Below are 15,545 nucleotides of genomic sequence, written 5' to 3' on the forward strand. Positions count from 1 at the left end.
CACTGGCAGCCCTTTGAGGCCAGGCCAGGAAACACATTCTGTAAGAACTACTGCAGCTTTATTTTTAAAGAGTATAATAACAGAACTGTCACGGTTCCGATTAATGAGACAGTTCAAACAACATTCAGGCATTGTTTTATCTAAAAAGTCTATAATAATGAGAACGAAGCATCGGCACTCATGGATGGATTCCAGAATCTGAATTCTCCTCCCCTTGACCCCCACATCATACAGAATTTCCCCTCCCATTTTTACACGTCATGAATCACATTTACCAATTAATTCAACATACCAAGTTTCACTTCCCTTCTGAGGCGGCTCCCTTATCTGGTCAAAACATCCGGATTGCATTCCTCCCGCGTTTTAGTGATTCAAAACCCAACAGCTAAAGCAAAAGGCTGCCTCTTATATTGTCAGTGCAAGACATGTCAATGTTTGAAGCACTGACAAGAACTTTGAAAGCCTGTGTTTTCCCTTCCCTTCTTCTTATACCAAAGAGAATCAAATTGGGACAAACTTGAGTTTCTTCCTCACAGTTTCTTCCCTTCCAAGCCTAAGCACTGGTTTTAATCCTCTTTCACAGCCTAAAGTCACAATTATGAGATGGGTGGCGATATAAATTGTGTATCACTCAGTATATTTTAAATAAACGAATAAGCAAAAACGCTGGTGTTGATAGAATGGCTTTTGAATTACTTCTTCAGTGTCATCTTTTTAATTCCTCAATACCAGTGTTTCTCAACCCCAGCAACCTGAAGGTCTGGGGTCCTTGGTGCTCTCTGAGCCTCGTTGTTTTTTTACAGACCTTTCATTACCCAACTAGGTAACCTCATCAGTGCTAGGAGGGAATAGGGTTAAACTAGCAGTTCAACCCTGAGCTACAATTGTTCTCTCCTATTGGTACGCAAAGATGTGTGGACTTCAGTTCCCAGAATTCCCCAGCCAGCATGGCTTGAAACCTGAGGACACTGCTGGCTGGGGAGTTCTGGGGGTTGAAGTCCACACATTTTCAGGTTGCTGAGGTGGAGAAACACTGCTCTAGGCCCATTGTGGCGAACCTATGGCACGCGTGCCGCAGGTGGCACGCAGAGCCCTCTCTGTGGGCACGTGCGCCATTTCTCCACTCCTAGGCCTTCAGCTGGGTTTTATAAAACCTTTTCGCTTTAGGCCTCCACCAAGTGCAAAAAAGTAAACAAGGTTCAATCAATTTCAACTTCTCTCGGGGAAAAAAAAAGATCTCGCCAAGTTGGAATTGATTGATTGAACTTTTTAGTCCCGCCCAGTCTGTCGTTACCAACACAGCCTCGCCCACCCAATGGGCCATGCCCATCCAATTGCCCAACTCACCCAATGGGCCACGCCCACCCGGCACCTGACGATACATAAGTAGGTTTTGGGTTGCAGTTTGGGCACTTGGTCTGTAAAAGGTTCGCCTTCACTGAGGTAACCTCATCGGTGCTAGGAGGGAATGGGGTTAAACTAGCAGTTCAACCCTGAGCTACAATTGTTCTCTCCTATTGGTACTCGAAGATGTGTGGACTTCAGTTCCCAGAATTCCCCAGCCAGCAAGGTTTGAAACCTGAGGACATTGCTGGCTGGGGAATTCTGGGGATTGAAGTCCACACAACTTCAGGTTGCTGAGGTGGAGAAACACTGCTCTAGGCACTCCCTTTAGACAAATTTTGACCCTGATTGTGTGGACTCCAGCGGTTATCTTCATGGGGTCACGGCTTCAACTTTGGGGACTCACCTTTCCATGAAATTCCTCACAGATGGCTTTTGACTCCTCACCGTAACACGTGCTTCCAAAATAGGAAAATTTCCGGCAAACCCTGATGTTCACGAGCCCAGGAACTGGCTTTCCAAAGGTGTACCTGCAACCAGAATCAGCCAGAACATTAGAAAAAGGAGATGATTGTTCAGCAGCACCCTGGCAAAGGATGGCAGGAAAGGAAATCTAATTACTACTGGTATCCTACTCAGTGTCACGGTGGTGCGGAGACCACAGCTGGCTGCCATTAATTCCACTGGCTGGGGTTCTGCTAAGAGACTTATCCTATGTAGGTGGAGAGAAAGGCAGACTCCAGAGCTCAAAAAACGCACTGCGTTCTTTGGCCTGTTTTTGAAATAATGTCAAAATGAGTAATTTGCTGCTTCTTGTTCTGTACCAGCCTGCTACCGGCCCTGCAGAAAAGGCAACCCCTTTACAAACGGCAAGAGGCTGGAATTACGTCTGCCAAATTTATTACTACAAAAAAAAAACAAGACACGAACCAAGATACAGGAGCTTTGAAACACTATCTGAGCGGTTGCTTTCAGCAAACCAGCCCTCCCCACACATTCCCTTTATAAAGAGTTCAGGGTGTGGCTTCTCTCTGCCTCCTTCCGAGAAGCCCCATTGCCTTCCTCTGTTTACTCCTAATTGACTGCCTCCTGCGTTGGGCGTCCTTGAACAGGGCCAGCTGTGGGTCATCTTCATCCACACTGTCAGGCTCACACAGCTGGGTCTCCATGGTGACCAAGTCGGAGGGGCCTGCCTGAGGGCTATCATCAGCAAGATCTTCAACCCCCTCAGCAAGGTCTTCAACACCCCCCTCCTCCTCTGAGTCGTCCAACCCAACTGCCGAACCCACAGGCTGACCCTGAATCACAACACTTCTTTGGCCAAGATTGAATAACAGGCCGAAGCACTGAGCTACGGATAGTCCTCGACCTATGACCCCAGCTGAGCCCAAAACCTCGGTTGTTAAGTGACACAGTTGCTGAGTGAATTTTAGCCCATTTTACGACCTCTCTTGCAACAGTTCTCAAGTGAATCGTTGCAATTGTTCAGTTAGTGACCTGGTTCTTCAGTGAACCTGCCTTCCCCATTGACTTTGCTGGCCAGAAGGTCGCAAAAGGGGATCACGTGATCCCAGAACACGGCAACCGTCACAAATACGAGTCAGTTGCCAAGCTTCTGAATTCTGATCACGTGACCACGGAGGGACGCTGCAACAGTTGTTAAGTGTGAAACATGGCAAGAAGGCCGTTTTTTTTCAGTGCTGTTGTAACTTTGAACAATCACTAAATGAACTGAAGTAAGTTGAGGACTAGCTGTAGCTACGTAGTAACCCACCTCATAAGGTTGTTGTTCTGGGGAAAATAGGAGACAAGATATGTTTCACTGCCTGGAATTGACCAACGTAATAAACAAAGGCAACATATGGAACATCCTTTTCCCTTTTTTCCCCCTCTACATCATTTTTTTAAAGTTATATATAATTTTTATATATAATTGTATGTATGTATGTAAGAATAATAGTGTCAAGAGTGAAAATTTGTTTTCATCTTGTTGTTAGGATAAGGATGATGCTTTCAAATGAGTTAGGGAAACGAAACCTCTCCATTGTCTTCAGAAGTTTGCTAAGAGACAGCTGTCTGGAAACCTTTCAAGGACATTTTAGCAAGTGTGAAGAAGATAGCAGATGGTTCTCATAACAAAGAGAATTTAATTACATGAGCTAGGTGGACCTCTGGGGGGGGAGGTTGGCTGGGAATGCCATTATTATATGCTACAGTTTGATGCCTTGGGATTTTAGAGTCAGTTTTCTTTCGCCTATACCACAGGTGTCAAACTGCCGGCCCGCGGGCTGGATGTGTCATGCGGAAGCTACGCCTACCCCATTGCCGGCAATGGCAAAATCGTCCCCGATACATTGCACGACGTCATGTGACATCGCGAGTTTGACATGCCTGGCCTATCCCTTGCCGTGTATTCAGTAAAGTAAGCTTTATAATAACTAAGCTTTTCAGAAATGAAAGTAATCCTGGACACTTTTATTTGGATATTCGAGCTGGAGATTGACAAAGAGAAGATATGATAAAGTACAACACAAAACCTAGCTATGCTAATAAAATGAAAAAAAAATGTGGGAGAATGAAAACATCGGTGGCATTTGTAGAAACGAAAGCTATACCCATAAAATATTAGGACACGTAGTCCTCCATTTATGACCAAATAGAGAGCCTGGAATTTGACGTCTTTTTTTTATGGTGGTCGTTAAATAAATCGATTGTCTTCAATGGGCTTTTTTATTTTTGCTGGAACCCAGAAATAAATGCTGGTTTCTACCAAATAAGCATCATATTCCATCCCTTAATATTGGGGGCGAGTTACTGCCCCCCGTAGATAGGGCTCGCAACCTGGGTGTCCTCCTAGATTCACAGCTCTCCTTAGAAGATCACATAGGAGCTGTGACCAGGGGGGCTTTCACTCAGGTTCGTCTGGTGCGCCAGCTACGACCCTATCTGGACCTGGATGCCTTACGTACAGTCACCCATGCACTTGTGACCTCTCGTCTTGACTACTGCAACGCTCTTTACATGGGGCTGCCCTTGAGAATCACTCGGAATCTTCAGCTGGTACAGAGTGCAGCTGCACGGACGCTTTTGGGGGCTCCCCGATACTCCCATATTACACCTCTGCTTCGTGAGCTGCACTGGCTTCCAGTTGCCTTCCGGGTGAAATTCAAGGTGCTAGTGATGACATACAAAGCCCTACATGGCATGGGTCCAGATTACCTACGGGAGCACCTACTGCCAGCGTCAACACCCCTCCGTCCTGTACGCTCCCACAGAGAGGGCCTCCTCAGGGTGCCACCGGTCAGAGAATGCCGGCTGGTGACCCCCAGGGGGAGAGCGTTCTCGGTGGGTGCGCCAATCCTCTGGAACCGCTTACCAGCCGAAATCCGGATGGCCCCCGACCTTCGCACCTTTCGGCGAGATTTAAAAACCTATCTATTCCAGCAAGCCGGCCTGGCCTGATAGATTTGGGGTTTTATTTGTAGATCTGGGGTTTTATTTGTTTTATTGTTGGTTTATTGTATACTTACTTTGCTCTGTACACCGCCCTGAGTCCTCCGGGAGAAGGGCGGTATATAAAACGAATAAATAAATAAATAAATAAATAAATAAATAAATAAATAATTCATGGTCACACGATCACAGCTGGCACAGAAGGGGATGGGGGTAAGGGGATTGCCAATGCGAAGAATGTCTTGTCAGGAAAAAAAAATCCTAGCTTGGAATAAAGATGAAAAAAGAAAGCCAGATCACTGCCACTTACTTCCCGCAGACGGTTACGTCCAGTTTATTGTCCAGAATTGTTATCACTGGGGTAGACTTCACTGTAACCTCAAACTTGGGCAACTCTACAAGGAAGAATCAAGTATCAGAATAAAGTCAGATTTTTTTTTTTAAAAAAAGGAAGAAACAAACAAACAAAACCAGAATGCTCTCCACTTCATTGCACCCTCCTTCCCACCACCGGGGAGCAAAGAGACAGCTAAATTTTGGGACTGTAAGCTGCCCAGAGTCATTGACTGAGAAAATGGATGGCTAAAGAAAATAGGGAGAGAGGGAGGGAGGGAGGGAGGGAGGGAGGAAAAAAGGAAGGAAGGAAGGAAGGAAGGAAAGAAGGAAAGAAGGAAAAAACAGCCCACAGGAAGTGCATGAATGTCACTTGAGGAAGCCCATTCTAGGCCTCGGAGGCCCAGGTCTGCATCCACGCAAAGAACCGGATGTTCAGGTATTTGAATCCCACCACTGCCCATTTCATTTGGGCATGGGTAAGAGGGCGCTGGGCACCAGAGGCATCGAATCCCTCTTACCATATTCGTCCACCGTGTAGCGATGTTCAACCGTTCTTCCAGAATCCTTCTGAACCACCACTTTGTAGGTGCCTAAGGCAGGCTCGGAAGACAGGGGAAATTCAAGCTGGACAAGGCCCCCCTTCAGTTCCACATCTTTCCAGTGGAAAAGCCGGTTTCTCTTGGGGTCCTGCATATCCCAAGGAAGCAGAGGAACAAAACGTAAGGAAGCAGCATTGCTAGTTGAAGGCCAAAGATGGCTCTTTTAGGCTCATGCCTCGGCAGGCGTATTTTTCAATGAGACAAACCAAGACAGGAAGATCATTTGACTACGTTGTATCAGGATATCCAGACAAAATGGATTCCTCTCATTCAAGAGGGGACCCCGATCCTTAGCTTAAAAGGTAAAGGTAAAGGTTCCCCCGCACATGCGTGCTAGTCGTTTCCAACTCTAAGGGCCGGTGCTCATCTCCGTTTCAAAGCCGAAGAGCCAGCGCTTGTCCGAGGACATCTCCGCGGTCATGTGGCCGGCATGACTAGACGCCAAAGGCGCACAGAGCGCTGTTACCTTCCCACCGTAGCGGTCCCTATTTTTCTACTTGCATTTTTACGTGCTTTTGAACTGCTAGGTTGGCAGAAGCTGGGACGAGTAACAGGCGCTCACTCTGTTACGCGGCACTCGGGATTCGACCCGCCAAACTGCCGACCTTCTGATTGACAAGCTCAGCGTCCTAACCCACTGAGCCACCGCCTCCCTTGATCCTTAGCTTACATCCCCTTTAATAGTTAACATAACCAAAGGAAAAATGAAAGAGGAGAGTTTTGAGGGACAAGATAAAAATAGCCCTTCCTTTTCACAGTAAATCAACCGGAAAGATTGCTGGAAAATAAGATAACCAAATGCCAGTTGACACTAAGAAACTTTTTCTGATCAGGAAGTACCCAGCCATGCTTCTGTATCTTTCCAGTTTAGGGATGTTTGAAGCTATCTAATCAATCCATACAGCCATAGGATAAGATGCTTTCCTACATTCCAGTCTAACCTTATCACTGTTTTGAAAGAGAGCAAATTAAGCCAAATCAACATACAAAGTACTTAAGTTTAAAGTACAAAGTAAAATATAAAGTAACTATGTTAGCTAACAAGTTACAAAGTCCATGTCATTTGCTAATTTCCAAAATCTCTAATCCATCCTAGGTGCTCTGTTTTCTGCCCATTTGTTCAAAGCTGATCAAAGTTTTGTTCAAGGTTAGTTTAATTAAGAGAAGGACCAGGGTGACATGATAGCAGTGTTCCAATATCTCAGGGGCTGCCCCAAAGAAGAGGGAGTCAAGCTGTTCTCCAAAGCACCTGAGGGAAGGACAAGAAGCAACGGATGGAAACTAACCAAAGAGTGAAGCAACCTGGAACTAAGGAGAAATTTCCTGACAGTTAGAACAATTAATCAACCTGCCTCCCGAAATGGTAAATGCTCCAACTCTGGAAGTTTTAAAGAAGAGGTTTTATTTTTAATTTTTTTTAAAAATCCCATTTATATCCCGCCCTTCTCCGAAGACTCAGGGCGGCTTACAATCTAAGCACAAATCAATGTGCTTAGCAAATGGTTGGACAGCCATTTGTCTGAAATGGTATAGGTTTTCCTACTTCAGCAGGGGGTTGGACTAGAAGACCTCCAAGGCCCCAATTCTGTTAATCAAGCCTTAAAGGACCCATTGCCTTGGAGTGCCACTTGATTCTGAAAAGCATTTTGTCAGCTGTCCATTTGGCGAATCCAGAGAAAAGAAACTCCTGGAACATTTTTTTCCCCAAGAGTACAAAACTTTACTGAATATACTACATTTGCAAAGAAAAAAAGCAAAACCAGCTCTGGGTTTCCCATGCAGAAACAAGCAGTTAATTTCCCCCTTTCCCCACAAGTCACCCTCAGTCTATTAGCTCCAATTTTATTCATTTTGTTATGCCAGGGGTCTTGGCTGAGGAATTCTGGGAGTTGAAGTCCAGAAGTCATAAAAGGGCCACGTTTGAAGACCCCTGTGTTATGGGAACCAGCTAGGTGGGAGAAATGTCTCAGAGGACTCAAAGATATTTGGATTTCATTCCCCCTCCCCTTTCATTGTCAAGCTGAAAGCGAAGTGGAATATAGGCGTGCTTCAGCCTTGACACATTTAAAACATTTAATTATTGGCTTATTCTCAATTTAGTCTGCTGATTGTGCTCGTTCTGTTGTATGAATGAGACAGCCCCCTAATACCAGTCATGAAAGGTTATGAATCTTTTTCTTAAAGAATGAATGAATCAGAACCACTTTTTTCATTCATCTTTAAAATCAGCTTCTAATAGCCACCAGAATTAAACAGAATTATCATTCCTTCTGAAACAATAATAAAAAAGTTTTGTAACCCATCTATCTAAAACAAATGGTTAAAGGTGATGATGATTAAAGCAAATTCAACTATGTCATCTTCGCAATGGTGGGCAACTATGAGTCCTGTAAGATCTGTGGATTTCAACTCCCAGAATTCCTGAGCCAGCATGGCTGCCTCAGGAATTCTGGGAGTTGACCACCACAGGTCTTAAAGGGGCCATAGTTGCCCACCCCTGCCTTTGTGAATAACCAAGCATCCAAATTTCCGAATTCTAGTGATTTGGCTACTCCTAGTAATTCACCTTGGGACATCAGTATATAAATTCCGAACGTGGATATTAATGATAAACACTCCAAATTAAGAAAAGGAAAAGTTTTATTCCCTTTTTTAAAAGGAGGGAAAAAAACTCTCAGTTATCATCACTTTCGCATCATCACTTCTAAATCTTATCTATGCCCCAAAGGTTAAATTGGGCTTTCTGCCATCAAATGCCCACGGCTTAGTTAAAGAGAAATTACTGCCAAGTAACTCTGTTCAATGTGGCTGCTACGGTTAATATTTAATGCCATTTTGCTTTTCTGTTTGTTCTCAGCATAAAAAATCTGTTTACTTAAGATAGCCCATAGATAGGTGATCTGAGGCACCAGCAGCTTCTTAAAATAAGACAGGCAGCAGCAGATCAAATATTGCAGAAATCATTTCCAACATTTAATTCCAACATTTCCGGGGGGCCGATGTCCACATTTTGCTATCACATACAAATAATTTGGTTTGGCTGAGTTTCTAAATTTCTACAGTCTTAAATAACGTTTCACCTTCTTTCTCTAGCCTTTCTCATTTTCAAATTCAAATTGCAATTCACATCGCTGAATTGTACGGCTGACAAACCTATTCCCCTCCCTTATTTTTATTAATACAATGCATATTTGGGACCCGCGCCTTCTTCTGCTATGCACTTCTCTCGAAGTGCAGTAGTTTGATTTGTATATCACTGCACTGCAAAATGAAGTGGGAACATTGATTGTAATTTCATTTCAACTCACAGGACTGATTCAGTCTGCCCATTTTTTTCTAATCAGGTAAATTGTCGTTAAAGTAAAAGGCAAAAAAAGTCCTTTTTATTATCTTCTACAGAGAGTTCTCAACCTAGGACCAGTTGCTTAGCAGCCATTCAAAGTTATGACAGACCTCCATAGAGCTGCTTACGACTCAGATTCAAAGTTCTGAATGATCCTGGGATCGCATTCTGCGTGACTGGCAACAAAATTTACAATTTTTTTTGCCTGTACTTTTTGCATTTACTTCAGGTTTCTGGCAAAAATAAACAAAACCAGCCATTGTGGACAATGGATTTGCTTAGTGACTGCCATGTTCCCTTAGTGACTGTGGTGATTCATTTAATGACCTCTGCAAAATAGGTCATAAAAATCGGTCAGAGTCACAGGGTGATCTGCTTAATGACTGGCACGACGTAAGACCATAATTCTGGGCTCAATTAGAGTCATAAGTCCATGGAGACAATTTTGGATACAGTTATAGATGACGTGAGGTAATTTGGGCCACATTTGAGCCCAACATTTCTGTTGCTAAGTTGTTTCAATGAATTTTGCCCCCATTATACGACCTTTATTGCCACAGTTGTTAAATGAATCACTGCAGTTGTTAAGTCACTAACACGGTTGTTAAGTGAATCTGGCTTCCCCACTGACTTTGCATGTCAGAAAGTCACAATAGGTGATCACCCGACCCTGGGACACTGCAACCGTCATAAATATGAGTCAGTTACTTTTGAATTTCAATCATGTGACCACGGGGATGCCACAACAATCACAAGGAGGAAAAAGGATCATAAATCACTTTTTCCACTGCCGTTGTAACTTTAGTCACTAAATGAACTGTGGTAAGTCGAGGACTGCCTGTGCTTGATCAAATTTGAGGGTCAACTTATCCACAGGTACATGTGGATACTTTATTCATTTATATTTCACATTTCTGAACTGCCCATCTCCCTTAAACAGTCATGAACTGTTCTGAGTCGAGGGCTATCTGTACGCCATCTTCTAGGCCGCAGGGGTAGGCAACCTTGGCTCTTTTATGACTCGTGGACTTCAACTCCCAGAATTCCTCAGCCAGCCATGCTGAGGGGAAAGGGAGAGGGTTCCAAGCTGAGCCATGCTGGCTCAGGAATTCTGGGAGTTGAAGTCCACGAGTCATAAAAGAGCCAAGGTGGCCTACCCCTGTTCTACGGCATAATAAGTGAGCCAGTGGAGTAGTGCTTAAAATATCAGACTAGAGACGGGGAGGCTCTGAGTTCGAGGCAGCTGGAGAGCAGGCAATGAAAAACCTTGCCAAGAAAACTGCCAGGTTCTGTATAGTCAGTCAGTCTCCAAGAATTGGACATGACTGGAGGAATAGGAAAAAAAGTAGACTGTCTCCTATAGAATCCTGGAGCCTTTTTGGTTCATCAGAATGCGTAAACCAGGGGTGGGCAACGACGGCTGAGGAATTCTGGGAGTTGAAGTCCACAAGTCATAAAAGAGGCCTTCGTCCCCCACCTCTGGCATAAGCGAATCTCATCCGGATTTCCTTCTCCCTTTAAATAATCCATTCTGAGCAGATTAGAGTCCAGGAAAATGGAATTCTGGTGCACCTGGACAATATCCAATTTGGGGAACCTGTTGCAAGCAGTTCAAGGCCTTGGTGGTTTGAAGATTGCAAGAAAACAAAGATGAACTTTGAGCAGGGGTGGGCAACTAGGGTTCCCTTTAAGGCCCGTGGGCTGAGCATAGCTGGCTGAGGAATTCTGGGAGTTGAAGTCCAGAGGTGGTGAAGAGGGCATAGTTACCCACCCCAGCCTTTGAGCATAGTTTCCCCCAAGTTAACGGGTGACATCTTTTTCAAAAATGAAAAGTCTAAGAGCAGCTTATAAAACTGGTCGGCTTTAGGTGGGCTCGGCCACTTATGCTCCCTTGATCCAACTGTCAAAGGCATTTCTCCCTCGGTATAGTTTACAGTCTCAGATGGAATATGAAAACAAGAGTCCCTTCCCACCAGTTATGATTAAAAGAGGGACCCGATGCGATTCTTTGGAAGATTTTCCAGGTAATTTAGCCAGTTGGAAGGGGCCTTGGAAATCTTCTAGACCAGGGGCTTCAAACTTGGCCCTTTTATGACTTGTGGACTTCAACTCCCAGAATTCCTCAGCCAGGCACGCGTCTAGTTCAGAGATCCCCGACCTTTTGGGCACGAGGGACTGGCTCCGTGGAGAGTTTTTTCCGTGGAGCGGAGGGGGCGTGGCTTTGCGTGCTGCCTGCATGCTGCGGATGGGGCTTCGCTTGTTTGCACGGAGTGGTTTCTGGCATGCCATGGACTGGTAGCGGTCCACAGACTAGGGGCTCGGGACCCCTGATCTAGTCCAACCCCCTTGCTCAGGCAGGAAACCCTATACCACTTCAGACGAATGGCTGTCGCTTCTTAAAAACTTCCAGTGTTGCTGCATTCACAGCTTCCGGAGGCAGGTTGTTCCACTGGTTAATTGTTCTAACTGTATATTGATTTATGCAAATAAGACATAGGGAGAGGGGGGCGGGGCTTCAGATGCCCAGGCCTGGGTGTCATCTTGAACTTGATGACCCTGCTGGAGTGATAAGGGAATTAAAGTTCAGTTCTTTGGAAAAGTGACCTGATTGGAGGGTCCCGTTACTGGCTAATCTGTTAACAATTACGTGGGAAGAAGACTTAGTTACTTACCTCAATGTAGATCAAGGGGACCTGTGGAATAAAACACATTTAGAACAAAATCAGAAACAGGAATGAATCAGAACAGGATTTTTCAACCTGACCACACCTAAGGGAATCACTACACTGATTTGGATATCAATTAAGTTCAAGATGAGTGAACTTCAACTCCCAGAATTCTCCAGCCAGCACGGCCACTGTTAAGCATTCTGGGAATTGAAGTACACAAGGTATGGAAACACTGAGCTAGAATTACTTCAAGACATATATTGGTCCGTCCTGTACTTCTCTGTGACGTGGTCTCACGCCGTCAAGGAGGCTGTGTCCATGGCTACAGTAGGACTAGTAAGCAGGTCTTGGGGACAGACATCCGAGCTCCATAAGGGACAATGGGTGGATCCTTTCTCCCCCCACCCCACCCCCCGCCCCAACCACAGATGAGTTCATCCAGTGACACAATTTCATCACCCACAGATTTGGAAATATCTGAAGAAATATTGGTTATCTAGACATGCTCCCCGAGGGCCATCCGTGATAGGAGGTCTCCCTTTAGCACCTGCAGGAAAGGAACTTTCATCTTTCAAACAGGGCGGGCGGGGATCGGAAAACTCAAAGTTGTGTGGTCAAGGTTGCGCAACGGACGCACTGCCCTTTTCGCGTGCGCCACTGGCGCGCGTGAAAAGGAGTTCGGCTTCAGTCGCCCAGTCGCAAGCACCATCTTGACTTCTAGGAATGTCTCGGCCGACGTATATGCGCATTAGGATGCTTTTGCTTTTAAGCAGTGTTAGCTTTTTCCCAAAAAAAAAAAAATGCATCTAGCCCTTGTGTCAAGTTTCCGAGGGATGAGCTCTTCAAAGAACTCTGAGGCATTGTTTTTTTTTTTATTGAAAAGTTTTAAAATACAGTTTTCCTTTAAGAATCCCCCCTTCCCCCTCCCTCCTCCCCCCTCCCTACCTCCCCCCTCCCCCCCTCCCCCCCCCCCGACTTCCCAGAGCTAAATACAAGGTATATATATAAAAAGCAATCATAAACAATCATATACTAACAATTATAAACTCTAAAATCCTTCACTCTCTAGCTTATATAGGATAAAACAAATAATAATAATATTGTTTACCTTAAAAGTCTTTTATTAGAGCAATATAACATCGGCAATGCTTGGTTAAAGCCGGGTTCTGGATTCCCCTCCCCTAAGCACAATCACTATTAAAACATAGTTCCCTCCTTTTGTTGCTGTCATAAATCACATTCTCCAATTAGTTTGAAAGGTCAGTTTTCCCTCCTTAGCTTAATCCCCAGTTCCTTCTTATCGCCTGTTATTACATGCAACCTGGAATTTATCTGGGTCCATCAGCTCCCCCCTGAGCTTCGGATGGCCCAAAATCTCCAATCCTTTTGCCGCGGCCTCAAAACACTCCTATTCCACCAGGCTGACCTGGACTGACAGGCATTTTAATTAATTATATTTACAATTTTTAATTTATTTTTAGTTTTTAATTTTAATTTATTGCACAGATGATTTTAATTTTATTTTTATCTTAATTTCTGTACTTATTATATGTTTTGTTGTTAGCCGCCCTGAGTCCTTCGGGAGATAGGGCAGGATATAAATCCCATTAATAAATAATAAATAAATAAATAAATAAACCTTGAAAATGCTCCCACTGCTGTGTTATTATGTCTAACTTGGTGGAGCCTTGGTGGAGCAGTGGGCTGATGCCTCCTTAAGTAACACCAGCTGCCTGCAATTAGTGCAGGTTCGCATCCCACCAGGCTCAAGGTTGACTCAGCCTTCCATCCTTCCGAGGTAGGTAAAATGAGGACCCAGATTGTTGGGGGCAATAAGCTGACTTTGTAATAATGCCGCTTGGGGTGTGTGTGTGAAAGCCCTAATAAGCAGGCATATACATAGAATGAAGGCTACTGCTAAGCTTGTAAGCCGCCCTGAGTCTTCGGAGAAGGGCGGGATATAGATGTAATAAAAATAAAAATAAAAATAAAAAAATAACTACTCCCCCATGCACATTCTTCCTTCCCCCTCCCTTCTTCATCTAACTTTAACTCTAAAAGTGATACAGAAGTAGAAATATAAAATAGCTGCTTCTTCGTCTTTTGTCAAAGCAAGAACATCCGATGTTAGCAGCGTTGACACCTCGTTCAACAACTACTGATTCAGTGACTGTCTGAAGTTACAACCGGACTGAATAAGGAAGCTTATGACTGCACCCCATAACTGCAACTCTTGCCGTGTCCCTGTAGTTACATAATCAGGCATTCAGGCATTTGTCACCCAACTCGCAGTTACGAGTTGCAGCGTCCCACAGTCACATGATGGCCTTTTGTGACCCTCACAGCCCGCTTCTGACAAGCAAAGTTATCTGGGAAGCCAACAGGAGATTGCAAATGGCGATCATGTGACCTTGAGCCTAATGACTGCAACTGGGATCTGCTTAGCGAGGGCTGTCTCAATTGCTGCTGTAAGTCGGCACGGTCACATAATGACACAATTTAAAACTGTAATCCTTAGCAACAGAGTTGCTGGTTTCACTGACTGTGGTTAGGAGGACTAACGGGATATCCTATCCCGAAAAGGAAGACAGCCCACAAGGGAAACTACAACCGGTGGCCACGTTGATTGTGATCTGGACAGAGGTCCCACCCATCTCTGATAAAAAGGAGTTTTGAAATCTGGAAAGGGACCTTTTTATATTGGTTTAATTCCCGTCTCGTTGACCCATGGGAGAGAAGCGCTTCAGGTCTACCTAAGTCAAAGGTGAGGTACTGCTGCCCCTTTAATGACTTGTGGACTTCAACTCCCAGAATTCCTGAGCCAGCCCGGAATTCTGGGAGTTGTAGTTCACAGGTCATAAAAGGGCCCTAGTTCCTTACCCCTGACCTAAGTGGAAGTGCCCTCAAATCTGCTACTTTTCCAAATTTCAAAATCCCAAGATTATAATCCTAGAATAGAATAGAGTTGGGAAGTCCTGGGAACTGTAGTCCCAACTCATCTGGAAGGAATCAAAGTAGGGGAGGCTGAGGTAGACCATATTCACTACACCTTGCCCTAGAACAGGGGTAGTCAACCTTGGCTCTTTTATGACTCGTGGACTTCAACTCCCAGAATTCCTAAGCCAGCATGGCTCAGCTTGGAAACCTCTCTCTTTCCCCTCAGCATGGCTGGCTCAGGAATTCTGGGAGTTGAAGTCCGCAAGTCATGAAGGGGGGCAAAGTTTCCCCCATGCTGGCTCAGGAATTCTGGGAGTTGAAGTCTGTGAGTCATGAAGGGGGCCAAAGTTTCACCCATGCTGGCTCAGGAATTCTGGGAGTTGAAGTCCACGAGTCATAAAAGAGCCAAGGTGACCTACCCCTGCCCTAGATGATGGCACAGACCCAGTTTCCTGGATTCTGTTTCCGAGGCCCACTGGATAAACAGAACTTTAACACAGAGGTTACCAATTAACAAGCTTTCAAGAGAAGTGTCTCCGTTCACATCATCCCCAAATATTCTCATGAACTGAACAACTATCTGAAAAAAATTGCTGCACAGCGGAAAATACCTTCTCGGTTACGGGAATGAATTCCTTGGTCAGAGAGACAGCACGAAACAGAACTGAGAAAGCAAGAAGAAAACCATTTTAATAGGGATAAAAGTTCTTCAGAACTGAAGAAGCTTCTTGGATGAGAAGCGAAAGGTCTTTAAAGCAAAAAAAGCCCCAAGAAAGTCCAAGTTGCCTTTTGGAAAAAGCACCTTTGTGACAACCATGACTTAGATCAGGGGTGTCAAACTCAATTTCATTGAGGGCCGCATCA

General features: G+C 44.7%; 1 protein-coding gene across 3 annotated transcripts in view; it reads right to left on the reverse strand.

Moving 5' to 3' along the window:
* LOC308661145 (alpha-2-macroglobulin-like) overlaps positions 1-15,545 on the reverse strand; it is a 113,892-nt gene that overhangs the window by 68,958 nt on the left and 29,389 nt on the right. For all 3 annotated transcript variants that reach the window (XM_081315938.1, XM_081315936.1, XM_081315937.1), the window contains exons 5-9: positions 15,293-15,345; positions 11,748-11,768; positions 5,652-5,820; positions 5,108-5,192; positions 1,751-1,874 (exon numbers count right to left, since the gene is read on the reverse strand). In XM_081315938.1, the coding sequence (XP_081172064.1) occupies positions 1,751-1,874; positions 5,108-5,192; positions 5,652-5,820; positions 11,748-11,768; positions 15,293-15,345 (452 nt within the window). The remainder of the gene's footprint in view (positions 1-1,750; positions 1,875-5,107; positions 5,193-5,651; positions 5,821-11,747; positions 11,769-15,292; positions 15,346-15,545) is intronic.

The sequence above is a fragment of the Vipera berus genome (assembly GCF_964194415.1).
Source record: "Vipera berus genome assembly, chromosome: 2".
Classification (NCBI taxonomy): domain Eukaryota; kingdom Metazoa; phylum Chordata; class Lepidosauria; order Squamata; family Viperidae; genus Vipera; species Vipera berus.